This window comes from Ceratotherium simum, chromosome 27 (genome assembly GCF_057802395.1).
Source record: "Ceratotherium simum simum isolate JZ-2026a chromosome 27, ASM5780239v1, whole genome shotgun sequence".
Taxonomy (NCBI): Eukaryota; Metazoa; Chordata; class Mammalia; order Perissodactyla; family Rhinocerotidae; genus Ceratotherium; species Ceratotherium simum.
The window spans coordinates 12,510,710-12,538,574 of record NC_141926.1 but is presented as its reverse complement, the minus strand read 5'-3'; the positions used below and the strand labels follow the sequence as shown (position 1 = coordinate 12,538,574).

The 27,865-nt window shown below is 46.0% G+C and overlaps 1 protein-coding gene across 5 annotated transcripts; it reads left to right on the top strand.

Moving 5' to 3' along the window:
- Window positions 1-955: 955 nt before the first annotated feature.
- On the top strand, window positions 956-27,247 carry IFNGR2 (interferon gamma receptor 2). Of its 5 annotated transcripts, none has more exons than XM_087418133.1 (8): window positions 956-1,122; window positions 8,768-8,900; window positions 14,551-14,759; window positions 19,279-19,424; window positions 22,479-22,514; window positions 23,094-23,253; window positions 23,646-23,803; window positions 26,552-27,247. In XM_087418133.1, the coding sequence occupies exons 1-8, from the start codon at window positions 1,053-1,055 to the stop codon at window positions 26,735-26,737; spliced, it is 1,098 nt and encodes a 365-aa protein (XP_087274259.1). In that variant the 5' UTR covers window positions 956-1,052; the 3' UTR covers window positions 26,738-27,247. The 5 variants fall into 5 exon arrangements, with proteins under 5 accessions (XP_087274259.1, XP_087274261.1, XP_087274262.1 ...); XM_087418136.1 differs by lacking the exon at window positions 956-1,122 and adding an exon at window positions 6,521-8,329; XM_087418134.1 differs by lacking the exon at window positions 956-1,122 and adding an exon at window positions 8,367-8,615.
- Window positions 27,248-27,865: the final 618 nt, after the last annotated feature.

Below are 27,865 nucleotides of genomic sequence, written 5' to 3'. Positions count from 1 at the left end.
TGATGACCTTGTTCTTTAATTCTTGCTTTCCCCCCACTCATTCCCGTCTTTGCCCTCTTCCTTCCGCGCTGAGCTGGGTTTACAGCTCGTCGTGGGAGAACAGAGCAGCCTCAGATCCTCCTTCTGGCATCAAACTGGAAACAGCGCAGGCTCAGGCCCCGAGAGCAGCGCTCCCCTCCCCCGACCGCACTCCCTCCCCCCACTGCACCCCCGCTCCTGGGGTTACTTCCTCAAACACTTCACAGCCTGCACCAGGGCCAAACCCACCCATTATGAAATGTGGGACGTTCTCTACTTCCCTCCGCATCGCTCTGTGCCCAAAGCCCCCTCCTTCCTTCACCCAGGACCTTTCTAACCACCCTACCCGTAAAACTTGCTTTCAAAAAAGCGTTAAAAGCTTGATATGGACTCCAGAGGCTATTAAGAAAGCAAAAATTTAAACTGAAGGGAGGGATCCTCGAATTGTGCGACCCCAGGCCTCCGGGAGCAGAAGAGGAGGGGGTGGCCTTGGGGGGGGGCTCGAGGTTGGGCGCGCGGCCCACCCCGGGCCGTGGGTTTCGCGGGGCCTTTACAGAAGGCAAGCCCCCGAAGGTGGGCGTCTGCTGGGGCTCCCTCTGCGCCCCTGCTCTGTGCCAGGCCCCGGCCAGCCCGCTCCACGCTCAGGAAGGCGGCCTGGGGGCCCCGCAGAGGCCGGGCCTGCGCCGCGCCGAGCGCTCCGGCCGGAGGGAGCGCGGGCGCCCCCGGCCGCGGTTCCCGGGAGCGCCGGCCGGGGTGGGGGTGGGGGCCCGGGGAAAGTCCCCCTGGCGGGCGGGCGGCGGGGGCGGGGGCGGGGCGGGGCGGGAGGCGGGAGGGGCCGGCCTGGGCGCGGCGGCCGAGCCGGGCTCCCTGGCCGCCGGGACGCGCCACCGCCCCGCTGGGGAAGAGGCGGGCCCCGCGCGCCGTGCGAAGCCATGGCCGCCGAGGCGGCGGCGTGAGCGGCTCCGCGGACCCGCGCCGGGGCCGGGCCGCGCCCCGAGTCGCCACCGAGCCTGCGGCGCCCAAAGCCCCGGGCCATGCGGCCGCCGCCGCCGCTGCTGCTGCTGCTGCTGCTCGGCGGCTGCGGCGCCGCGGCGGCCCCGGCAGGTAAGCCGGGCCTGGGGGAGTGGGACGGGGGCGTCGCCGCAGCGGGTGGGAGTCCTCTAGGGGCCCCGATCGGTTGATGGTCTGCGAGGGTGTCCCCATCGGCTGGGTTCCGCTGGGAGCCCGGAGCGGGTGGGGGATCCCGGGGAGCCCCGATCGGTTGGGGGATGCACGGCGTGTCCGCAGCGGCTGGGAGTCCGTGGGGTGCCGCGAGTAGGTGGGTTCTGCTGGGAGCCCGGAGCGGGTGGGGCATCCCGGGGGTCCCGATGGGTTGGGGGTACACGGGGTGCCCGCAGCGGGTGGGGTCTTCCGGTGCCTGCAGCGTGTGGGGGTTCGTGGGGAGCCTGCTGTGGATGCGGGCTTGCGAGGAGCTCGAGGCGGGTGTGGGGTGGAAGGCGGGGAATTCCGGGCAGTCTCTGGCCCGGGAGCACCCGCGAGACGAATGTCGCCCCTCCCGGCCTCTGGGGCTCTGGGTCACCCTTCCAAGGAAGGAGACACTCACTCTGCCCCCGCATGAATCTGGACACACTGCTTCTCCTCTTCTCCCACCCCCGCGCCGCCGGACCCTGAAACTTGAGTTCGGCTGAGTTCTTTGAATTTCCCAAAACGAACAAAGGAAAAACAGGATCCAGGGCTCGAGAGAGGGCCGCCTCTGCCGGCCACAGATTCTTCATCCTGGCCTGACCTGGCGTGTCCTCCCCAGTGGCCTGAACTAGAGGCAGGACCCAGGCCTGCCTACCTTGCAGCTTCGTTCCGTGGAGGTCAGCCACCAGCAGGGCCCTGTGCCCTGGAGGTGTAACCGTGACTCAGTGTCACTGTGGCCAGGGTGTGTTTCAGAGTGGGTGTGAGATCCAGACGGTCAGTTCCCCAGGAGCAGATGGATGAGGGGCAGCACTCAGAGCAGGACCCAGAAATATCCAGACCCCCAGTTGCTTTGGGGGGAGGGGGTCAGCTGACCCAGATTTTTAACCCCAGCTCTACTGGAATCCAGACAGCCCCTTGCCTGGGCTCAGCCACCTTCTTACCTCTGACACTGACCATACATGTGAGCCAAATATAAAAACTGAAAGAAAAGAAAAGAAAAGAAAAAAAGTGACAATGACAAAGGTATAGGTAGGAGAACATTCTCTCTGGGTATGTAAATGTGTTTGTGTTTTGCTGGTTCTTTCCCATGGAGAGACTGATATTATAGGTGGGGTAGCACTTTAATAGTCTCAAGAATTTAGAAGTTTCCTTCCATTTGAAGTCTCAAGGTGTTTGGTTTGTTTCTTCTACCAGCATCCCTTGCAAAGGCCCTTAAATTCCGTAGCTCCTTGATAAGGGGAGCTTTGCCTGTGAGGATGTGTGCTCCTGGTTAAATGTTAACTGTTTTCCCATGGGAGTCAGACAAATGGGTTTGAATCCTGACTCTACCCTTCCCCAGGTTCAAGTCTAGAGCAACCTATGTCCACCCCCTCCCTGGGCCTCCTTAAGATCTCCCTGGGCCTCCTTTAGATGAGATTTGAGGATTGGCACAATGTTGACAATCGCCCGAGGTGGATGATGGGCGAGTGGTGGTCCTTTATATACGAGTGCTATTCCTGACTAGTGGTGGTCTGTGAACTGTTTGTGACTTGTCTGCCATGAGTCCAAAGGTTGAGAGAAGTATTTAGAAACTTTGCATTTTGACGTTGCTGCAACACCCAAGGGCATGTGCAGCTTTCTACTAATTGTCTTTTATTGTATTCTACAAAAGTTTGGGTCAGTGTGATGCATTGGAAATAAACTGGCCCTTCACCAAAGATCCTTTGAAAAGCAGCACCACCTTATACTAATCTTTATTTTTGTGACCATGTGGAATTTTTTCATAGTAAATAATTTAAACATTAACTGGGATATTTTAAAGAGAAACTCTTCACTAGTCAAAACACAAAGTGAATGAGCCAGCCCTGATGGTCCAGCGGTTAAAGTTCAGCGCTCTGACCACTTTAGTGGCCCAGGTTTGCTTTCCGCTTACGGAACCACACCACCTGTCAGTAGCCATGCTATGGCGGCGGCTCACATAGAAGAACTAGAAGGACTTACAACTAGGATATACAACCATGCACTGGGGCTTTGGGGAGAAGAGAAGGAAAAAAAAGAGGAAGATTGGCAACAGATGTTACCTCAGGGCAAATCTTTTCCTGAAAAAATAAAATCACTTTAAAAAAAATGTTAATCTTAAAAAAAAAAAACACAAAGTGAAAATATTAAGGATGATTATATAGTAAATGGGCAGTAGAAAAAATTTCCACACTTTTCCATAATTTACAAGTGTCCTTCGGTATTCATGACATTGCTTTTATGGTTAGAGGGAAAAAAAATGAGTATTGGAAACTTTTTTTTTTTTTTTGACGAGGAAGATTAGCCCTGAGCTAACATCTGTTGCCAATCTTCCTCTTTTTGCTGAGGAAGATCGGCCCTGGACTAACATCCATGCCCATCTTCCTCTACTTTATATGTGGGATGCCACCACAGCATGGCTTGATAAGCGGTGCATATGTCTGCACCGGGATCCAAACCTGTGAACCCTGGGCCGCCAAAGCGGAGCATGTGAACCCAACCACTCTACCACCAGGCCCGCCCCAGAAACAAATTTTTTAAAGGGAGGCTTATAATATCTACCCCTTAGAGTTGGCATCAGGATAACATATAAAATATTGGACCTAACCCAGTTTGTGGTAATGCTTTAAGTAGTGGTGGTTTACTTTGGATAGAAAACTAGTTGACAGCACTAAACTGCAGTAAGTCAATGAACTCTTTAGTAATTTAATTCCGAGTGTTGAAGAATTGAGTCTTCTATTTGTTTTTTTTTTTATATATAAATTTATTTTATTTTATTTTTTTTTTAAAGATTTTTTATTTATTTTTTCCCCCCAAAGCCCCAGTAGATAGTCGTATGTCATAGCTGCACATCCTTCTAGTTGCTGTATGTGGGACTCGGCCTCAAGATGGACGGAGAAGTGGTGCCTCGATGCGCACCCGGGATCCGAACCCGGGCCACCAGCATTGCAGCGCGCGCACTTAACCACCAAGCCACAGGGCCGGCCCAAGTCTTCTATTTGTAATTGTCGTAGCTGCTGCTTAATTTGGATTGGATCTGTACTTATGCCATAGAAATTTTATTACCATGATTTGCTGATTTGAACATCCAAAGTTTCTAATGTGCTTAAAGACCATTGAGAAAGATGGTAAATCCCCCAAAAACCATTGCAAATGAATGTACATTAAGTAACTCCTGTTGTCCATAATCTCAACAGTTGAAACTACTAAAGAGCTAGACTGTATCAGGGCAAACTCTATAAATGATCGTGGGCCACTCTGCTAGGTCAACCATTCTCTTGAAGTGGGTAATAGCCCCAATTACCCCCAAGGAAACAAAACCATCCTTTATAGGAAGAGACAAATGGTCCAGGTATATAAGCTGATGTCCAGCATCTACTGGAGAGAGCAACTTGCTGGTTATGGCTGAGCATTCAGGGAGTGTTTTTCTGACTTCTCCTCACCTGCGGGGTGTTGGAGATAGGATCGTTGATGTTCATCATAATGCCCCATCCTTGGAAAGATCCTGAAGGGTCTTAATTGTCAAGATTAAATGATTAATTTTAATGTTAATTGTACTTTATTTTATTATCTATGTGTGATATGTGTTAGTTAAACTATGCTGTTAAGACCCAGATAGCCTATTCTTAAATATGTATAAAATCTCAAACGCCTGGATCCAGGGTGCTTCGGAGGTGGAGGGTTGGGGCAGGAAGACGGAACAGAAGGAGCTGTGGTTGTGAGGTGCAGAGGACACACTTCATACAGGTGACACATAGGTTATCTCTTCTTATCATGAATAGTTTATGAATCACTGCTCCAAAGACCGTTGAAACGGAAGGTAGAATGGGGCTTTGTACATCCTACTTGGGACTGCACTTTTACCTTATAGGAGCTGGGGTTGTCATTAAAGCCCTGGTGTCCACCTACAGGGACTGTGTTAGTTTCCTGTTGTTGCTGTGCAAATCACCACCAACTTAGTGCCTCCAAAGAACACAAGTGTATGATCTCACAGTCCTGGAGGTCAGAAATCTGATGCAGGTTTCACTAGGCAAAAATCAAGGTGTCAGTAGGGATGTCTTCCTTTCTAGGTTCTAGGGGTAGAATTATTTCTTTGCTTTCTCCAGTTTCTAGAGGAAGACCCTTGTGATGATATTAAGTCTACCCAGGTATTCCAAGATAATCTCCCTATTTTAAGGTCTTCTGATTAGGAACCTAAATTTCATCTGCAACTTAATTCCCCTTTGCCATGTAACCTAACATATTCACAGGACACCGACATCTTTGGGGGCACACAATTCTGTCTTCAACTGGGTCAGACCGTTGAATACAGTGCTCAGCACGGGGCTGGGCACCCAGTCGGTGGTCACTGAAGGCAGGGTCTGGGTAACTGGTTGCTGCTTGCCACCTGCAGAAGAAGCCATTCCTGCAGAATCAGGACACCCTGAAATAGTAACGTCTTAAAAATGACACTTAGGTGGCACTGTCCGCTTTGCCTTTCATTCATGCCCTTGCCTTGGCCACTCACTACAACTCCGGGAGAGAGGGTATCATTTTCATTATTCACAAGAAACTGAGGCTCAGGTGGGCGTTTGGCAGGATCAGGATTCCAGCTGAAGCCCTTTGTCCATAAATCCCATTCTCTTCCCACCAAGCCTTTGTCAACACCGTTGACAGCAGGTGCTATGGCCCAAATATATTGACTGTTTAGAACCGTCTAGATAAGTCCACGGCCTGGAGTTGTCTACCTGCTCCCTGCCCCAGCCTCTGAGACCTGAGAAAAGGGAGGACTTAAGCATAAAGCCAGGAAGGGAGAAGAGATCCTGAGCTTTGCACGGTTTCGAGCAGATGAATGCAAGATGAGGACACAAGAAGTTGGCAACGGAATCTCTGAAGGAGAGCAGACTGCTGGGCTGCAGGCCACTCATTCACCAGACCTTGAATGCTTACTCTTCCAGGCACTGGGGATGAAACAGTCCCCAAATCCAACACCACCAGCCTTGCTGGAGCTCCCTGCTCTGGTGTCTAGGGGAGGCTGTCGATAAGCTGTCAGCAATGAGAAGAGGCAGTGATAACAACCCTCTGAAGTCTTTACTGTTATTATTCCCATTTTACAGGTGAAACAACTGAGGCACAAAGAGGCTAAACAATTTGTCCAAGGAGTGAGTGGCTTTGAACCCTAGCAGTCTGGTCCTGGAATCCATGTTCCTAACCACAGGACTCAGGTGGTGAAAAATCTCCATGGAGAGATGTAAAGGTTTCCCAGGAGCAGGGAGGAGGTCACATGGGCCGGAATAAAGGGGGTGAGGCCGTTCGGGGACAGGCCTTCCGAGAGGGGCAGGGGGCACTGGCATAAGGCGGCTGTTAATGAGTAGGCAGTCTATGGTGCTTCGCTGTGGAATCCACAGTTCTGAGACTTGTTTTCTTCTCTGTGGTGAGACAGGGGATTCCAAGAAACTCAAATATCAGGTCAACACTGCCGGTGTCTCTCCCACGCTCAGTAGAATGAAAGCCGAAGAAAGTGAAAGTCTGTAGACTCCAGCTTTTACACTTTTACGGGGAAGCCTTTCTTCTGGTCCACGTGTCGGTTGGGGTGGAATCCCTTCCTTCCTTGCTGGCCCCTTGGTGCTCCCTCTCTTAGCTGCATGTCTAGACTGAGGAGATGGGGGCACTAGGAGAAGGATGGAGGGAGGGGAATTCCTGCTGGCTCCTCCCCAGAGATGGCAAGATGGTGAAGGGGTGCTGTGGCAGGCAGGAGAATGGTCCCCAAAGATGCCCACATCCTAATCCCTGGAACCCGTCATTATGTTACCTTACACAGCAAAAGGGACTTTGCAGGAGTGATTGAATTAAGGATCCCGAGATGGGGGGATTATCCTGGATTCTGGGCTATGTAGGCCCAGTGTAATCACAAAGGTCCTTGAAAGGTGGAAGAGGGAAGCGGAAAAATCGGAACCAGAGAGATGGCAGCACAAGAAGGCCTGGCCCAGTGTTGCTAAAGGAAGGGGCCATGAGCCAAAGGATGTGAGCAGCTTCTAGAAGCTGGAAAGGGCAAGGGCACAGAGTCTCCCCTGGAGCTTCCAGAAGGAACACAGCCCTGCCAACAACTTGACTTCAGCCCAGTGCGACCTGTTCCAAACCTCCGACCTCCAGACCTGGAAGGGCATGAGTCTGGGTTGTTTTAAGCCACTAAATTTGGTAATTTAGTTCAGCATCAATAGGAAACTAAGACAGATGGTAAAAGGAGGCTTCTAAGATTCTTTGATGAGTGCCCAGCCCCAGCCAAGGTGCTGCACAGCCTCCCTGGAAGCAGGCCTCCCTTCTCAGCTTGGTTTTGGGATCCGCTGTGCTGTAGTAACCACGGTGTGCGGGATTGGCCTCCCAGGAAAGCAGCCTCCCGCCACACTGCACCTGTCTGTCTGCCTTTGGCCCTGGCTTTCCTGAGGCCAGGTTTAAATGGGGAGGAGTGCTGGTTAGCTGGTTGAATAAAGATCTGGAATGAAAGTCAGCCCGAGCTTGTAGATGTGGAGACAATGGCATTCTGTAAGTAACCAAGTGGCCACAGTCTCTTGCTAATGCACCTTCAGAAGAAGAGCTGGTGGTCCAGGTGGTAGGGCAATCTGGGCACCATTCTTCTAGACTGGATGCATTGACTGAAAATGTGTGGTTTGAATGTCCTGCTTTGAATTCTGGGACAGCATGTTTTTCAAGATTTTCTTTCCACCTTCTCATTAATCTTTCAATCTCAGAGAACGTCTTATCATTATCGTGTTTTCTTACTAGAGAAAAGGTTCCCACACTTGCAGTCTCTAGCCCAGTCCTGTAAAGCATCTACTTGGGGTGGCAGGGGATGAGGTTGTGTTTGTCAGGTCCCCCCAAGGAGGGGGATTCTGATATTTGTGGTGGTCCTCTGGGGAGTGTGTTACTTTGCTGTCTGTAGTTCTCAAACTTTAACGTACATAAGAATCAGCTGGGAAGCTTGTTGAAAAATGCAGATTTCCTGGTCTGGGGTGGGGTCTGGGGGTCTGTGTTTTTAACCGGGACCTCAGGGATTGTGATGCTGGGCTGCTTCAGAAACAGCAACTCTGGTGAAGCCCAGAAGACAGGTCTCACCTTCCCATGTGCCTTTGGGCTTTGCACACCTGCTTTGGTGAGTGTGTGTGTGTGTAGGTTTACCAAACACTCCCTTGGTGCTAAGTCTGGGGCTGGTGTCACATGGCCACCAATTTAATATTCACCACAGCCCAGTCACACGCAGTTACTGAAGGTGGGACGGGCATTATAGTCCGGCCAGACTCTGGTGCCCAGGACCTGTTCATACGAACTGGAACCATCCGGTGGAAAGGCAGCCCCAAGCCCCTCTTCTTCCATGGACGGTGTCAATGGTGCCATCTTTAGTCAAAGGCAGGGGTGCGGGGACATGCCACGGAGCACAGGTGATACCATTTCTGCACCTTGACAAAAACCGAGTTGTATGAATGGTTCGGTAGTGTGTATCTAAACACTGTTGTAATTGATTTTTCTCCTTTTGACCCTCCCTCTGTCTCCTGCCTCTTCCCCCCTTCTCTCATTCTCTGTCCTTTTCAAGACTCTCTTTCCCAGCTGCCTGCTCCTCAAAACCCGAAGATTCGCCTGTACAACGCCGAGCAGGTTCTGAGTTGGGAGCCGGTGTCCCCCAGCAATGGCTCAGGGCCGGTGGTCTACCAGGTGCAATTTAAATAGTAAGCCAAATGTTTCTGTTAGCGTCCTTACTGGGAGCTATGGGGGAGTTGTTATGGAACCCTGGGCCAGCAGCTTGTTACTGCCTCTTGGCAGGATTGTAAGCAAATTCATGGGAAGCAGATATTTCTCTTGTACTTTCAAAATCTCCAAGGACAGAGATTTCACAACCTCCCACTCATTGGAAGGCTTTAATGACACTGGCTGTCAGACATCTCTGCTGTCTAACCACGTGGCTTCTTAGCTTGGTGGAAGTTTATTCTCTCCTTGGTTTCAGGAGGAGGTTATATAAAAGGGCTTCCTGTCTTGAAAGGGCAGGAGGTACCTTTTAGTCTTCATCTTCTTCAGGGTTAAAAATCAGGTTTACGTAACCTTATAGGCCAAATTTGGCCTCATAAGGAATTTGTTCATTTAATTACAATTAATTCTCAGTTTCTTTCTTTTTTGTGTGTGTGAGGAAGATCGGCCCTGAGCTAACAGCTGCCAATCTTCCTCTTTTTGCTGAGGAAGACTGGCCCTGGGCTAACATCCGTGCCCATCTTCCTCCACTTTATATGGGACGCCGCCACAGCATGGCCTGACAAGCAGTGCATTGGTGCGCGCCCAGGATCCGAACCCGGGCCGCCAGCAGTGGAGCGCAAGCACTTAACTGCTTTCGCCACTGGGCTGGCCCCCTAATTCTCAGTTTCTAAACAGGCTTTCCGTTTTGCATATTGTTCTGGCCACCTCGTTCTCTCTCTCACCTCCTTTCAGGCTTTTCCCCATTTGCCATCACTTGATTTGCGGTATAAACACATATAGGAAGAAGAAAGGCAAAAATCTAAGTCCTCAATTACTATTTGTTTACCTTCTTAAATAGGTTCACGAAGACTAAGTTAAAATTATTGGCTACCTCAATTACTATTTGTTTACCTTCTTAAATAGGTTCACGAAGACTAAGTTAAAATTATTGGCTAAGTCATTTTATATTACTAATTAAACAAAATTTAAAGAAATAAATGGTAATGCTCAGAGCTTGTGAGGATGTGGTTGATAGATACCATGCTGGATCAGGATCCATTAGTGCAGCCCTCCTGGGAAGTCATTCTACTCCACTTTTAGGGTCATGGAAATGTCCATATTACTTTTACCCTAAGCAGATAATACAGCAGCCCATCAGAAAAACAAAACAACACAAAACTTATGTTCATGAAGATATACATTGAAGTGTATATACATGTCCATCAGCAGGAAAATGGCACATTGTGTCATGTTGACTTGTGGTGAAGCAATTAGGCAACCACTAAAAAGGATAATTCTGTGTCATCTGGTAGCAGTTGCAACTGTCTAAAATTTGGAGTGTATCTACCATCAAGAACAGGTGGGGAACCTGGGAAAATTACAGGCGGTTAGTTTGTTAGAGGAGTGGGTTTCCAGATGGCGTCTTTTTCATCTTTACATGTCCATTGTAACAATATTTGCTTAATACAAATAGATTCTAAACCAGGATTTGGGGTTGTCTCTGAATCACGTTAATCTATTCCTCAAGTAATTATAAATCGCAAACATGATAACCTATATAATACATGGACCAGTCCTTGAGGACCAGTTACATAATTTGTGGGGCCCAGTGCAAAATTAAAATGTGGGGCCCCTTGTTCAAAAATTATTAGAATTTCAAGATGATGACAGCAGAGCATCAAACCAAGTGCCCTCCTGAGAGCAGGTCTTTGTGCTGCTATGCAGCTGGCCCTACTTGGCATTTAGTAAACATAATATCCTAGAGCTAAACATTCCAATAAGAGGAAGTCACAGCTGATTTATTGACCAGCGTGCCTTAGCCTTGAACTAGGAAAGTACATTTGTAGGTTGGTGGAATGTCTCTAAATATTATAAAAAATTTTTTAAAGCTTTGACAGTTTCATATCACAGACTAACTTGTTTCACTTTGTTTTCTTTTTAAAAAGCATTTTGTAGATATTTTTCAAGATAGAGGCTGGTTTTGGTGAAAAAAACAAAGGGCAGGGTGAAGATGAACATCCTTGTTTGGCAAAGTTGAGGGGTCACTAAAAACTGACCCCAAGGCTGATTTCGTTTTTTTTTCCAAGCACAGATTTGTTGATGGAAGTGGGCCTTTGTTTTGTTTTGTTTTTTGATACTTGTACATGTTTGGGACATTTTTGTTACATTCAGTAATTTAATTTTGAGGCCCCTGGGACTTAAAACTTTCCTTTCTATTTCTCTACAGTAAAAACTATAATTACAAGTGAAGAAGCCTCTGTTTTTTGACAGTCACAGTAGCAAAGTCAAAATTACATAGAGCACTTTGTGGGAAAATTTCAAGTTTAAATCAGGGGTTGTGGCCTACAGGCTGTGTTTGGCCCACAGTGTTTAAATTTTTTTTTTTTCCCCAATTAGTGCCAACATTAAAAAATCTGGAGATTTCACTTTCAGGAAAAAAAAAACAAGCCAATTTCTGGTTTTCCCTGAAAATACAGACAGTCAGGCAGCAAGGCCCTTTCTAGTTCATGCCCCGCCTGGCTGGCCCAGCCCAGTCTTCTCAAAACATTTATTTTATTTTATTTTATTTCTGATTTTAATAGCAATACGTGTTATTTATAGAAAATCTGGAAAACCCAGAAGAATAGAAAGAATAAAATTAAAACAACCAAGTGTTCTACAGTCTAAGAATAATCACTTTTATCATCTGAGTGTATTTCTCTCTAGATGTTTTTCTAAACGCATGCACTTGTTTGAAAATGTGCTGGTCTGTGTATAAAAATGAAACAAAACTGGGGTTATACTTTTGGGTCCTGCTTCCTTTTTTTTTTTTTCCTTTTGACTTAACGTAATTAAGTATATGAGCATTTTTTTCATATGAGTATTTCTGTGTAAACGTTTTTACTGCATGTTTTATTATATGAGGTATCACCCATGATGTATTTAGCTTTTCCCTACTCACGGGTATAGGTAGTTGACAGTTTATGACTGCTGTGAGTAATGTCTTCATACATAAATCATCTCTGATTGTTTTCTCATGTTTCTAGAAGAAAAACTGCTGGGTCAAAGGGGACGAACTTACTTACTGTTTTTGGAAGTGACCGAACAGGCTGACAGTGAAATAGTTGCCCAGGTGTTTAATGCGTAATTTACATAGCGCTTACCAGGCACCAGGCCCTGGCCCAGGCTCTTTCCTGGCGCCCCCTGGTTCAACCTTCATGACAACTCTGGGAGGCAGACACTATAGTTTTTCCCGATTTTATAGATAGGGAGTCTGAGGAACAGACAAGTGAAGTAACTGGGATTTGAATGTGATGTGTGTAATGTGACTCCAGAGTCCAGGTGTTTAACCACTATGCTCTGCGCCCCCTCGTGATGAGGGTTGCTTTCAAAATTAGAGAAATTCGCGGACAGAGGTAGTCCATCATGGGTATGTTGCCAGAAGGAGCCAAGACAGCTTTCTGGGTAAGCCAGACTGGCTGATTCGACAGATCCCTGGGCAAGAGGCTGGGTGTTTAGTGATGCGCGGTGTCATGCTCTTGAGGCTGTGTTCGTTTCATTATTCATTTAAACGGAGCCAACATCACCTTTTTTTACCCTTTGCAGATAGTTAGGGAGGCAGCATTCCGGAACTAAGCTTCCTTTCCCACTCTTCCTTCCCCCAAAACTGCTGGCCTTCGTGTGTCAGCCGTCATTTAAATTTGGATGGCTTATTCCGTTTTAAACCCGTTTTTTGAGAAACGTTTTTAAAATTAGTTATGAGAAAGGGGCAAGTTTGGAAGAGAGGGGAGGAGCTGGAACATGGTGGTCAATTTCCTAGTGAATCGAGGAATGTGCCCTAGACATGTAGGGGGCCTTTTGCTCAAGTTCAATAGCTGGGATCTGTGGGGAGGAGGTTAGAATATCTTTAAGTATCTGTATACCTCAAAAAAGAATCACTTAAAAAAAAAAAAAAAAAAAAAGAATCACTTACCCCCTCTGAAGCACACCCCCCAATCTGTGAGGGGGTGCCTGTGGTTTGAGATCCCTCTCCCCATCAGGGTCTGTGCCCCCAGGGCTTGGTGGTATGTGAATATGGTGGGCGTCTTCTGTGGAAGCCCTGGCCACGCGTCTTCAAGTGGCTCTCATCTTGTCAGTTGCACTTTAACAGAAGAGAAGTCTCTGGTTGGGGTCAGAGGTACCCCCCAGAGGTTGGGGTGGAAGCCCATGTGGTGTGTAAAAGCCAGTGAAGTGACCCCCAGCCTCATCTCCTCTGTCCCTCCTGGCCTGGCTTTCCAGGCCAGTGTAGCTGTCTAGGGCATAGCCTGTCCCTAGAGGGGACACTGCCTGCTGCCCCCCACTGAGGCTTCTGGCAGCCCTGGCTTTTCTCAAGTCTGCCACCTAAGACAAGGACAGAGGTCAGAGCTGGGGACTAAAGTCCTGTGTAGGGGTGTGGCATTGGGGCTCTGAGGAATGCATTGTCACTTACAAGGATGTGTGGCCTTGTATTTGGCAGGGTTTTCATATGTGTGAGGCAAACTCTCTTTAAATGGGCAGCTATGGGGTGAAATCAAACTTCACACTAGCAGGAAGCATGAGGGGGGTTTGTATGAACATAGTATTATTCCTAAGACATAGGTTGCAGAGGCTGAGTTTCAACATTAAAATCAGTTGTAGGACGGAATGGGAGAAGATATTCACAAACTACATATCTGACAAGAGACTTATATCCAGAATATGTGAAGAACTCTTACAACTCAACAATTAAAAGACGAATAACCCAATTAAAATATAGACAAAGGACTTGAGTAGACCGTTCTTCAAAGATATACAAATGGCCAATAAGCTCATGAAAAGATGCTCAACATCATTATTCATCAGGGAAATGCAAAGCAAAACCACGATGACATACTACAGCACATCCACTAGGAAGGCTGTAATAAAAAAGGCATAATAACAAGTGTTGGTGAGGATGTGGAGAAATTGGAGCCTCATACAGTGCAGGTGGGAATATAGAATGGTGCAGCCACTTTGAAAACCAGTTAACAATACGGTTGCCATGTGATCCAGCAATTCCACTCCTAGATGTATATACCCCAGAGAATTGAAAAGAAAGGTCCACACAAAAACATGTATGGGAATATTCTTAACATTATTTATAATAGCCAAAAGTGGAAACAACCCGCATGTCCATCAAGAGAGGAATGGATAAACAAAAGGTGCTGTGGCCATACAATGGGCTATTATTCGGCCATGAGAAGAAATGAAGCGCTGACACATGCTATAACATGTATCGTGCTTGAAAACATGCCAAGTGGAAGGAGCGAGTCACAAAAGACCACGTAATTTATGATCCCGTTTATATGAAATGTCCAGAATAGGTGAATCCATAACGACAGAAAGTAGATTAATGGTTGCCTAGGGCTTGGGCTCGGGGGAAAGCGGGGAATGACTGCTACTAGGTACAGGGTTTCTTTCGGGGTTGATGGAAATGTCCTAACATTGGTTGTGGTGGTGGCTGCACTACCCTATGAATACACTGAAAGCCTTCGAATCATACACTTTAAATGGGTGAATTGTATGGTGCGTGAATTACATCTCAATAAAGCTGCTTTTAAAAAATCAGCTCTTGGGAAACTGTTATACATGTAGAAGAGAGAATTCTGTGAAGTGAAATCCTTTTTTCCTTTCCAGTACCACTAGTACTAAGTGGTCCAACGTCAATAACGACCCCGAAGGGGTGAACTGTATGAAGATCACTGCGACAGAATGTAACTTTACCAAAACCAACATCTCAAAGGGTTTCCCACTGCATTTCAACGTCTCTTTACGTGTCCGAGCTGAGCTGGAAGAACGCGTTTCTCCCTGGGTGACGGTGCCTTGGTTCCAACACTATCGGAATGGTAAGAGAACTTGGGTGTAAACCCTCCTTTATCATTTCCGAGTCTTCTTCACTTTCTTCTTCGCTGAACAGTGTTGACTCCATGCACGTCAGTCCTGCCTCTCGCTCTAGATAACCAGCACACAGGTCGTTATGATGGTCAAACCCAAGTACTGCCCATGGAGGCTGCTGCTAGGACAGTGTGATTTGCTAGACCAGGGGTCAGCAAAGTACAGCCTGCAGGCCAAATCCGGCCCACCGGCCTGTTTTTGTAAATAAAGTTTTTTTGGAACGCGGTTTCACCATCTTCTAACATATTGTCTATGGAGTCTTCCATGCTACAACAGTAGAGTTGAGTAGTTAAAACAGAGACTGCCAAGCCTAAATGTACTCTAGCGCTTTACTGAACAAGTTTGCCGACCTCTGTGCTGGAGGGCTTACTAGCATGTTGGCTTCACTGATCACCCTTACCTGTTCTGGCACAACTTCTATGTTCAAGAAGGACTTTAATTCAGCCCTGACTGGTGCCTGGCACATGGCAGATATTCAGTAAATATTTGTTGAATGACTGAATGAACAAATGTGCTCCCAGGTATTGGAAAGAGGCATAAGAATCATCAGATACCAGTTTGTACATTTATTCCTTCAATGAGTTGTTTTTGACATGGTCAGCTGTGCCTGATGTTTCTTCAGTGTCTATGGTTTATGAAAACACAAAGTATGGAAATCTAGATATTTGATGATATATTAAGCAATTATTGTTAATTTATTTTAGGTGTTATAATGGAATTTTGTTAATGTTTTTTAAAAAGGAGGGCTCCTATCTTTTAGAGATACATACTGAAGTATTTAGAGATGATATGATGTGATGTCAGAGATTCATTCAAAATAATCCAGAGAGGGCCAGCCCCGATGTCCTAGTGGTTAAAGTTTGGCACAGTCTGCTTCAGCGGCCCAGTATCAATTCCCGGGCATGGAACCACACCCATCATCTGTCAGTAGCCATGCTGTGGCCGTGCCTCACACAGAAGAACCAGAAGGACTTACAACTAGGATATGCAACTATGTACTGGGGCTTTGGGGAGGAAAAAAAAATAGAGAAAGCAAATAAACTGTGTATTTGAAATTAATAATAATAATAATCCAGAGAGTGGGAGGGGCAAGGACAAGGTGGATGGTCACAGGAGAAACAAAATTGGCCATGAGTTGACGGTTGATTTAAAGTTGGGTGATGAGTACATGAGCTTTTGTTACGATCTTCTCTCTACTTTCTGTGTGTTTGAAATTTCCCGTAATAGGAAGCTAAGAAAAAAAAAATCAATGGTCTGTGCTAGGTGATGCGGGGAAGGAAAGAGCAAACAGTGCAGTCTTTGCCAGCCGATCATCTACTGTGGACAAGTCATTTGTCGTTGAGTAGAGAACCATCACACATTTGAGCCATAAACTGTCACCTAAGTGGGAATTAGTTAAAAAAAAAAGTAATGGTGGTTACTGGCCACTGCCCAGGGGAAGAGAGATGGTAGCAGAAGCAGGACCTGTCGTGACCATGTTGGTCCAGTGTCAGCCAGCGACTGCTCCCTGGCCTCCGGCCTGAGTTGGGCAGCAGTGTTCTCGGTTAGTTACTGGCTGGGTTGTCATTCTCTGCCCCTCACCTGTAAAGTTTGAGGCAGTGGTGTTCTCAGATCCCATCGCTGCTTTCAGCACTTGTGGTGCATTTAGGATGAATAACAAACGTGGAGATGAGTCGCCAAGTGCTTGAGGGTGGAGGGATGAGATGGTGGCTGAAGAGGGCAGGCTGTGGCCTCATGTAAACATGAGTTCAAATCCCAGCTCTGCCATTTACTGGCTGTCACTCTAGGCAAGTAATATCACCTCTGGGCTTCAGTTCCCCCTCTTCGAAATGGGGATAACCTTCTATGGTTGTTACGTGGATCTGTGTGGACACGCATGTAAAGTCCATGTTGCCTGGGTGGTAGTTCTCACTGTATATGTGGAGGCTGCTATCACCAGTTCCCATAGTTCCCCTGAGCCTGCCTTTGGTGTGATGAGAGAAGGCAGATTGCTTCCCTCTTGAGAGACGGGCGTATCAGGTTGGTATCAGATTCCAGGTCCAGGACTCTCTTCAGAAGGGCAGGTCTTCCAGTGCTGACCTGTCAGCAGTTAAGTGACTAGGCATGCCTGGCGTCCATGCTCCCATGCCTACTCCCATGTGTATGTCATGGAAAAGTCCAGAGAATATGTCCTGCGGAGGTGAGAGACTTAACAGCAGGCGGCTGGGCCCTGCAGGTCAGCATGCTTGCCAATGCTTCGGTCACTTAGCTGTTGAAAGGGAAGCTCGAGAATGTGTGTGCCGGCGTATGTGAGCAGGTTGAACCTAAGAGCTTTTTGCCACTCGCAGGCCATCCGCTAACATCCCCTGGCTGGCGGTGGGCCAGGCCCGGCCCTGTCTCTGTCTAGACTCAGTGCCTCCAGCAGAACAAATGAGATCAGAGGGCACAGGTGCAAACCCGGAAGCACCAGTTACTTCTGCACAGAGAGGAAGGTGGCCAGACCATATGCCTAACCTGCGCCAACCTGGGAGTGCCCGGGCAAGAGGGTGGAAAAGTAAGAGAAATCCAGGCCCACTGTCTTGAACACTTAACCGTTCACAGTTAGGTGATTGCCAGTGGGTGTGAAATGTGCAGAGACAGGCCTCTCAGAACTTGCAGCACCCAACCTGCACTTTGATCTGAGTTCCTCCAGTTCATTATGCTATTTAAGCGCTCTCTTGATACATGCCCTAACCTTTCATTTATAGCACAGCATGAGTCACAGTCCTTGGCTGTCCTGTGAGTTATATGAAAAGCCTTAACAAATAGACTTACAATGGTAACATTTCTCAGCCATTATATATTTTTCGTTTTTTAAATTGAGATATAATTACATATAACATTATATTAGTTTCAGGTATACAGCATGATGATTCAATATTTGTATATATTGCGAAATGATCACCATAATATAAGTCTAGTTAACATCCGTCCCTCACATAGTTGCAAATGTTTTTTTCTTGTGATGAGAACTTTTAAGATCCACCTCTTAGCAACTTTCAAATATGCGATACAGTATTGTTAACTCTAGTCTCCATGCTGTACATTGACTCCTCATGACTTATTTATCTTATAACTGGAAGTTTGTACCTTTTGACCCCCTTCACCCATGTCTCCCACTCCCCAGCCCCTGCCTCTGGCAATCACCAATCTGTTCTCTGTATCTATGAGTTCATTTTTTATTTTTGTATTCCCCAGATAAGTGAGATCATACAGTATTTGTCTTTCTCTGTCTGACTTATTTCACTTAGCATAATGCTGTCAAGATCCCATCCATGTTGCTACAAATGGCAAGATTTCCTTTTTAATGGCTGAATAATATTCCATTGTGTGTATGTATATACATGTATGTACATATATACATATATACATATACATATATATACACATATATATATGTATATATATATACACACACACACACACACACACCACATTTTCTTCATCCATTCATCCTTCAGTGGACACTTAGGTTGCTTCCATGTCTTAGCTATTGTAAGCAATGCTACAGTGAACATGGGGGTGCCAATATCTTTTCAAGTTAGTGTTTTCATTTCCTTTGGATAAATACCCAGAAGTGGAATTGCTGGAGTTATTATATTTAAACATAGTATTTCAATAAGCTAGGAGACAAATGTATTTAAAGGTTTGTAAATACCACTTTTGTTCATTTATATAGAAATTGTAGATAAGGGCTAACAAAATCTTTTCTCCCTCTGCATGAAAATTTGACCTTTGGTTAACCTTCCAGCTCTCTTTCTCTGGAAACCTGATAAAGGAGGCATGTCAACTCTGTTACTAGGCAGCATTGCTTATGGTCAAAATGACCCCGGATTGGTAAACTGCAGACAATCTTAAATACCTGGTAGGAAGCCGTGTCTTGGGGCTTTGCTGAGTGCAGTGGTTCCTATAACTGGGCATGTTCCTTGTGGGGACTCTGGAAACTATTCCTGTGGAGTTGTTGTAAGAGATATTGGCTCTTGTGGCTCTTAAGCCAAGGAGGCTCCTGTACCTGCCCATCTCGGGTCTCGGCTCCTTGCACCCGAGCTGTCTCCTGGGGTGGGGGGACTCTGGGCCGCTGCGTGGACTGCTGTAAGGACCGCTGCTTCCCCTGAAGGCAAGAAGCCCCTGGTATTGCACTGTGGCCCCACTGGGCTTCCTGTCCCTTAGCCGTCCGAGTAAATCTTGTGCCCGGAGCAGTCTCTGGTAGTCTTGTGTGCCTGAAAGCAATCTCATTGCATATATAAACATGTGTGTGTGTGGAGGGGGTGTGTGTGTGTGTGTGTGTGGGTGTACACACTATATATATATATAGAGCGAGAATTATATATTAATATATTGTATTATATATAATTTGTATACATACAATATACATATTTTGTGTCTGTATATATACAACATATGTGTTTGTATATATTCATATATTTTTTTGTTTTTGTAATTCTATTCCAGTTACCATCGGGCCTCCAGAAAACATTTGGGTGACCCCAGGAGAAGGTTCCCTTATTGTCAGGTTGTCCCCTCCCTTTGACATCCACGACTCCATGGTTGTTTTTCAGTATTATGTCCATTACTGGGAAAAAGCAGGAATCCAACAGGTAAGAGCATTTGTCTTCTTTGTTTAATTTTCTTTTCTTTGGAGTTTCTGATACAGCAAAAGAAAGTAAACGTTAAAATGGGCAGGGAGAACGGGGTGTCCCACTGTCGTCTTCAAGCTGAGACTTAGCTGGTTTCAGTCCTCCTGTTCAAGACCTGTGTTCTCCTCACTGTGCTGAGATTTCTCTTCCACTAGGCCCATCGGAGGGGCGCCTCTGTCTGGTAGCACCCAGGTCCCATTGTCAGGGGTCCAGACTTTGCTGGTGCTGAGGGTGCTTTTGCCCCACTCTGGAGTTTGGGGGAGAGTCAGGGGGCCTTTTTCTACAACAAGGAATCCACCACTGCAGTCTGCAAGGATTAACTATATAAATTTATCTGGTTTGAACGGTTTGCAAAGAAGGCATATGTGAATAGGTGAAAAATCTAGTGGAAGGAAAGAGAACATTCTAGGGAGAAGGACCAGGGGGTATGAGAAGGCTTGGCACATGGAGAACGGCGAGTGCCTGGCTCTATCAGAACGCAGGCCAGGGCCGGCCCCGTGGCTTGGTGGTTAAGTGCGCGCGCTCCGATGCTGGTGGCCCGGGTTCGGATCCCGGGGGCGCACCGAGGCACCACTTCTCCGTCCATCCTGAGGCCGAGTCCCACATGCAGCAACTAGAAGGATGTGCAGCTATGACATACAGCTATCTACTGGGGCTTTGGGGGAAAAAAATAAATAAATAAAATCTTTAAAAAAAAAAAAAAGAACGCAGGCCACCTGAAGGGCTGTGGTGGGGATACAGTTGACACAGGTGCCTGGGTAGTCCAAGGAAAAAATGTTGGCCTTTAATCTTCTCCAGTCCTGATTATCCAAGCTGCATGTAATGAGGTTTTACTATCTAGGTAAACTTCATGATTTCCTAATTTCAACATTATTTTAATTTTTATAATAATAATAAGAGCTTATGTTTATCAAGAGCTTTCTTTGTGGCTGGCACTGGGCCAGGCATTTTAGATACATCATCTCATTTGATCTTTATGACAACCTATTTCACAGAGAGGGAAACCAAGTGGCAAAGTAACTTGACCCAGGTCAGCAGCTGACAGCTAGCAAAGTAAAGCCAGACATCTGACCTCAGGGGCCATGGTCTGACTCACAAGTTTTCTCCCACATGGTTTATATTTGCACTGTCTCTTTGTTTCTTTTTTTTTTTTTTTTTTTCCCCCAAAGCCCCAGTAGATAGTTGTATGTCATAGCTGCACATCCTGCTAGTTGCTGTATGTGGGACGTGGCCTCAGCATGGCCGGAGAAGCGGTGCGTCAGTGCGCGCCCGGGATCCGAACCCGGGCCGCCAGCAGCGGAGCACGCGCACTTAACCGCTAAGCCACGGGGCCGGCCCTCTTTGTTTCTTTATGGTGTGTCTAAAAACACTGGGGAAGGCAAAACTCATGAAGAACAGACTCTCAGCATGTAGGGAAGAAGGAAATAACCATTTCCGCAAATCAGAGGTCAAGAGCTGGTCAACTGGAATAGAGAAAGCCTGGAAGAATCCAGAAGGGAGAGGTGGCTGCCTCTTCCGTATACATCCTGGGCCGTATACATCCTGGACTTCAGAAATGCAGGAGATAGGATGGGCACTCTGACCACATTTTTCCTCCGCTGTTGAGTTGGCTTCTTATGCAGAACGCACCATGTTACAGTGTTCCCTACCAGGGGCCTGTCCATACTTTCGTTGCTTATGATGGAGTTGATGGCTTCACTTCACTGAATCAGCCCCCAGAGGGTGAATTGCTATTGGTATCCTAGAGCTGGGCAGGGCTGCCCAGTGCTGGAGCACTCAGCCTCCAGGACATTGAAACTAGCCTCACTGAGCAGTGTGCCCTAATGAAAAGTACATGGACCATGCTTCTACTGCCTGGAACTAGTTCGATGTCACTTAGCCATTCTAGGCTGCAGTTTACTCTTGTGTGAAATGAAACAGTTGAGTTATAAGTTGGAATCTGTGGGGACCCCAAACCCCTTTTCCCCTTTCAACCAGAGCTTCTAGACTTTGGACTTTTGTGGACAAAGATTCTAGGGCTAAAATGACTGAAAGCCACCAGTATGATCTCCATTCCAGCTGTGAGTCTGTGTGTTGGGGGTCTCCAAGACCAACCCTAGATTTGCTCGAAGGACTCACAGGACTTGGTATATAGTTGAATTTATGGCTATGATTTATTGCAAAGACAGGACATAAAGCAAAATTAGCAAAGGGAAGTGGCACATGGGACCAGTCTAGGCACAAGTTTCCAAGAATCCTCTCCCGACAAGCTCACACAGGACACACTTAATTCCTCCAACAACAAGCTGGGACATGTGTGAAATGTTCTCTACAGGGAAGCTCATTAGAGACTCAGTGCCCAGGGTTTTTACTGGATGCTCGCTCTGCCTAGCACACGTCAAAATTCCAGACTCCCAAAAGGAAAGCAGTGTTCAGCATAAACCACATTGTTTCTACAGTAAACCACCCTTATCAGTTAGGAAATGGTAGGAACACTCCTGAAATCCACGTTTCCAGCTGCCAGCCATGGGTCAGCCTTGCAAGCAGGCTTTTCCAAGGGCAGCAGTCTCAGGCCAGAATGTTAGCTCTCCTCTGCAGTCTGTGATTCTAAATTTCAAAAATGCCAACTGGCTGCTGAAATAAACCCAAAAGGAATTTTGTCCTTAAAATTGCTTTATATGGCATCAGGAGCAAAAATTTGTTCCTCAGCCCTGGCAGTCCATCACCATTAGAGAAAAGAAAGAAAAAAATAAAAATCATCTGTAATCCCACTATTCATAAATAATATGATTATTTTGAATTTTTAAAAATAAGATCATGTTCTGTATATTATTGAATAATCTGCTTTTTTTCAGTTAACATTATAGCAGGTTCATCTCTCCATGTTATTGAGCATAGGTTATCCCACCATTTCAAATGGCTATAACATATTCTTCTGTATCTCAAAATAAGAAAGACATCCTTTAGAAGAAATCCTATATTGCCATAATACATATTTTTCTTGTTTCCCTGGGGAACGATGACAACTGTGTCCAGGACGAGAGTGAGGAGCCATTGACTGGAGTGCCCCAGGTATGAAGGTGACAAGGCCTCAAGGAGGGCAGCAGCAAGGAGATGGAGCGGAGACAGAATCCTCTAAGAATTTGGAATCTGACTCTTTCCCAATTACATAAATTGCTAAATCATTTTGACCAAAACTGTAAGAGGAATCAGCACGTTTCAGTTAAAACTAGAAGCAGGTTGGGAACTAAAGGAACATTATTTCCTAGAATGATTGTTTTCTCTCTTTGCTGACTAATTTGAAGTATCTAGATAAGATGAACCATGAAATACAAAATGTTCATTTTAAAGGAGAAAATTGAGATTTGCTAAATTCCAGTTTTGGTTCCTCCATGGCTGCAATGGGCCCTTCGAGGCCTCACAGCCAGAAAAACAGCTTTGAAGCCATTGGCATCGTTCTTCACACTCTTCACCAATTTTCACATATAAAATCTATTCACTGTAAGCCAGTGACTCTTTAAAAACAGAATCTTCTTATTCTTTGGTTATTGTGTACGTTGTGAATTTGAGGAAACATTGGAGAAGATGGAAGTGGCTTGACCATGTTTATTTGGGTAATTACACGTGTGATTGTCGGTGTTTTTCACATAGGTTAAAGGCCCTTTCATGACCAACTCCATTGTGTTGAATGCTTTAAAACCTTTAAGAGTATACTGTTTACGAGTCCAGGCATGGCTGCTTTGGACAAAGCCAAACATCTCTAGACCCGGACATTTAAGCAACATATCTTGCTCCAAAACAATGGAAGATGGTAGGTAACATATACCTTCTTATGTCCTTTTTGTGTTGGGAAAAGAATACTCCTAAAATAGTGAAATCAGGGATCGCTTACTAGGTGAAGGGTGGTGGGAGTGGGGAGACCCAGAGAGAAGGGGGTGAGAAGAGAGCACTTAACTGTGGGTCTAACAAGCTCTTGCTGAGATCTCAAGAAGCAAGAGCCGCCAAACAGCTAACACTTGCTTTATTTTAGGATTGCCTTGACTAGCTATTAATTTAAGCCTATGGGGCTGAGTGAGGAGGGGCAGTGTCTGTCCATTTTACTGGGGCATGAATACTATTTATGCAGTGGTGAATGAAAAATTGCCCGATGTTTGTATCATGTGTCGGATGGTCATCCTGCCCACTTTTATGTCATCTTTTTAGCCTCTACCAAGCTTCAACAAGTCATTCTCATCGCCATGGGAACCTTTCTGTTGCTGTTGGCGATGGCAGGGGCCTGTCTCTTCATGGTCCTGAAGTACAGAGGCCTGGTTAAATACTGGTTTCAGTCTCCGCCAAGCATCCCAGTGCAAATAGAAGAGGTACGTGTGCTCACATCTAAATGGGTGATGTGTCAGTGCTCCACAGCCCCCTGGTAACACCGAAGAGTACAGCAGTGGACAAAGCTCTGGAAACAGAGATTTGAGATAAAAGTGGTACAAGGTTATCTGTATGCCCGTGTTCACAGCAGCATTATTCACAATAACCAAAAGGTGGAAGCAACCCAAGTGTCCATCAACAGAGAATAGATAAATAAAATGTGGTATACACATACAATGGAATATTACTGAGCCTTAAAAAGGAAGGAAGTTCTGACCCATGCTACAACATGGATGAACCTTGAGACATTATGATAAGTGAAATAAACTTGTCACAAAAAGACAAGTACTATATGATTCCATGTATAGAAGGTACTTAGAGTGGTTAAATTCAGAGACAGAATGTAAAATGGTGGTTGCCAGGGTCTGGGGGGAGGAGGAGATGGGGAGCTAGCATTTAGTGGGTACAGAGTTTCAATTTTGCAAAATGCAAAAAGTTCTAGAGAAAGATGGTGGTGATGGTGGCATGACAAGGTGAATATACTTTCCACTACTGAACTGTATACTTAAAAATGGTTAAGATGGGGGGCCAGCCCGGTGGCATAGCAGTTAAGTGTGCGCGCTTTGCTGTGGTGGCCAGGGGTTCAGATCCTGGGCACGCACCGACACACTGCTTGTCAAGCCATGCTGTGGCGGCGTCCCATATGAAATGGAGGAGGATGGGCACGGATGTTAACCCAGGGCCAGTCTTCCTCAGCAAAAAGAGGAGGATTGGCAACAGATGTTAGCTCAGGGCTAATCGTCCTCACACACACACACAAAAAATGGTTAGGATGGTAAATTTTATGTTATGTGTATTTTACCACAATTAAAAAAAAAATTTTTTTAATGGCAAGAGGTTGGCAAAAAAGGTGGCCTGGCCAAGGGATGGGCTGCAGTAGGTCCCTCTCGCGAGGCAGCACATCGGTCCTACGCTCTTTGGGGGATGCCCGCAGGGAAGCCCGGCTGGAGGATACTGAGGCAGTGGAGACAGTGGTCAAGGGCATGAGCTGTGGGTCAGGCAGTGTGCACTTAGGAGGATCCTGGAGTAAACGCACGCAGAGCCGTGAGCACGAGGCCTTGTGTGCCAGGTGCTCAGTGGATGTTAGCAGTATTTTAAAGGACTTGAGAAAGACAAGTGGAGTGGGTCTTGTGCAAGTCTTCTGTTCCTACACAGCCCCAGCCCCCTGAGGCCCTGCGAGGCAGCTGGGTCCTCTGAGGACACAGTCGGGACATTCTTAGGATCAGAAGCTAGCTGACAGAAGAATGTTTAAAAGTATTTGCTTCTGGAGGTTTTTCTCCAGTAAAATCGGGGTGAAGGCACTGAACACAGTATCTTATTCTGTTCTCTCTGGTCTGTGAAGACAGAGTGGTGCTTCTAGAAAGAATTACAATCATTTGTTTTCCTTCATCTGTCAGGAGGTATTTAAAAAGTACACAGACATTATAAAAATTACATGTTAAATTCCTAACTAGAAGCTCCATATAAATCCTGCATGACTCCACTTAGATGAGGCATCTAAAATAGTCAGATTCATAGAAGCAGAGAGTAGAATGGTGGTTACCAGGGACCGTAGAAGGGGGAAATGGGGCGCTGCTGTTCAACAGGTATAAAGTTTCAGTTATGCAAGATGAATAAGTTCTAGAAATCCGCTGTACAACCTCGTGCCTATAGTTAGCAATGCTGTATTGTGCACTGAAAAATTTGTTAAGAGGGTAGAACTCATGTTACGTGTTCTTATCACAAAAAAAAAAAACAACCCTTCCCTGGTTAATACTGTCACAAAATAACAGCTTTCAACCGTCTCAGGATTTTACCTGTGTTAATAATCTCTCTCTCACAGTAGGACTACCAGCTGGGCCCTAGTAAATGAATTTACTACTAGTTGTTCCTTTGGGGCTTGAATCTAAAACATAGTCTTTTGGTTTACTTCCTGGGAAAGTGTGAAACATATATATGAAAAGTCACTGAAGTTACATGAGAATAATGAACGCTGTTTCACTTATTTTTGAGGTTTCACAAGTGCACGTGATTCATCATTGTTCCTCTTTTAATCAGTCAGCTCTCAGCTTACTGTGCTCTGGTATCATTCGGCATTTCTAAGAGCTAGGCAGTAGTTCTTGGGAACTTGGTGAATTTAGGGTTAAGCCTAAAGCAGAGGCAGGAGGGAAAGGGAAGGTTAGGCGCTGTGGCATATCACTTTATATTGAGAACCTCTGCTTTCTCATGCCCTCCACTCCAGGGCTGCACTGACCATTGCACAGCAAGCCCAGATTCTCTGCTCGTTGGGGGTTGTGTGAAGTAGAAACAACTGGTGGGTGGAGTGGCTGAGAAAAATGCTCGTGAACTCGGCCTCTTTTCCCCGACTGTAGGTGAATGAGAGGTCCTGTTTCCTCCTTCACGGAAAAGTTAGAATTTCAGAGACATTTAAGGATTAAGAATCCACAAGCCTGCCCTCAGTGCAGCAAGTCAGAGCTTGGTTTTCCTGAGTTATGCCCTTTTACACCTTCAGAGTATTATCTTGTTGGCCCCTGGATTCGTGTTGAAGTTATTCATGAGATGGGGAGAAAGGGTATTCAAGCTTTAGAAGTTGTTTCGTTGGTGGACAGAATAGGAAGTTATACTTGTATAAAATATGATTGTGCCAAGTAAAAGATCTGGTATTTTGAACTGAGAAACTAATTATAGTGTTGGTTTTCATCCTTTTCCAGTATTTAAAGGACCCAGCTCAGCCTATCTTAGAGGTCTTGGACAAGGACAGCTCGCCAAAGGAGGAGGCCTGCGACTCTGTGTCTGTTGTTTTGTTTCCAGAGAAGGAGGAAGAAGGTGTTCTCCAAAGCACTTTGAAGGAAAGCATTGATCTGGTCCACGAGCCTGCAGGAAGAGGACTGAGCTAGTGACGCTGCTGATGTTTCGGTGGGACCTTATGGAGATCAGTGCCCCATATTCCTGTCGCAGAAAGGCCCATTGGTACCTGGAGAGTAGTGGGTCTCATTGGGACTACAAGCTTATTTTTTTTCTTTAAACTAAGAATTTTCTAAATCATACAAGTTTCTAGAATGATTCTACAGAGATATCCCAGAAAAATTAAGGTTTCTCTTAAACACTAAAAAGGCATGTAATTATTTGTTTGTTAGCAAAATGGCTCTGGCACACCTCTGATATTTTGTTCATTGTTGGCTGGGCCAGGCAGTCCGGAGAGTCAAGGGTCCCCTCCTTGACTCTGACAAATGAGCTGTGGACCCTCAGGCAGTTCATGTAACCTGTCCCAGCCTGTCCCAGCAAGGGACACTGAGCAGCCTCTCACATCCAGTCTCCCAGCTTAAAATGTGATTAATCTTGTAAATATGTTCCTAGTAATTTAAGCGTTTTTTTTCAAGCTAGAATTAAAAGACTATATAATTGACTTTTTAAAAGTCTATGTGAAGTTTTTCCTCTTCACTTTGCCTTCTTTATTTTGGCCTATTTTCTGCAAAGTTTCAACTTTTTAGAATTACTGTATCAAACTTTTGTTTTCGTAAATAACACCCAGTAGAGCTACTGAGGCCTCATGGTCACTCAGCAAGAACTTTCTACTTGTGTCACTTGGTTCCTCGAAAAAGTATGAAGGGGATTTTCAGAAGCTGCATTAGCGCGTCATTTATATGTGATGAGTCACATTTGTTGGGCAAGGCAGGGGCTTGTGAGCAGTAAAGAGGATTAACTAATGGACATAGTGGTATCCACTGGGCATGCAAGTCTTCTGATTGTGCAAGTATTGATAGGCTCTTTTGTTCAAAGGGTATGGATTGAAAACCTAATTTATATGAGTCTTTGTATTTAGGAAATGGATGTTTAGGTTCATCCCCCCCACACACACACACAATATGACACAGTTGCTGTAGGGTCTGCTTTAGAAAGATGCCCCTACTGGCAGCCTAACCTCAATGGGGAGAGGAGACGCAGATAGTAGGTATATGAAGCTTCTAGCACTAGTTGATGGAACCACCTTCTCTCTCTCGGTTGGAGCCCTGTGCCACTGGTGA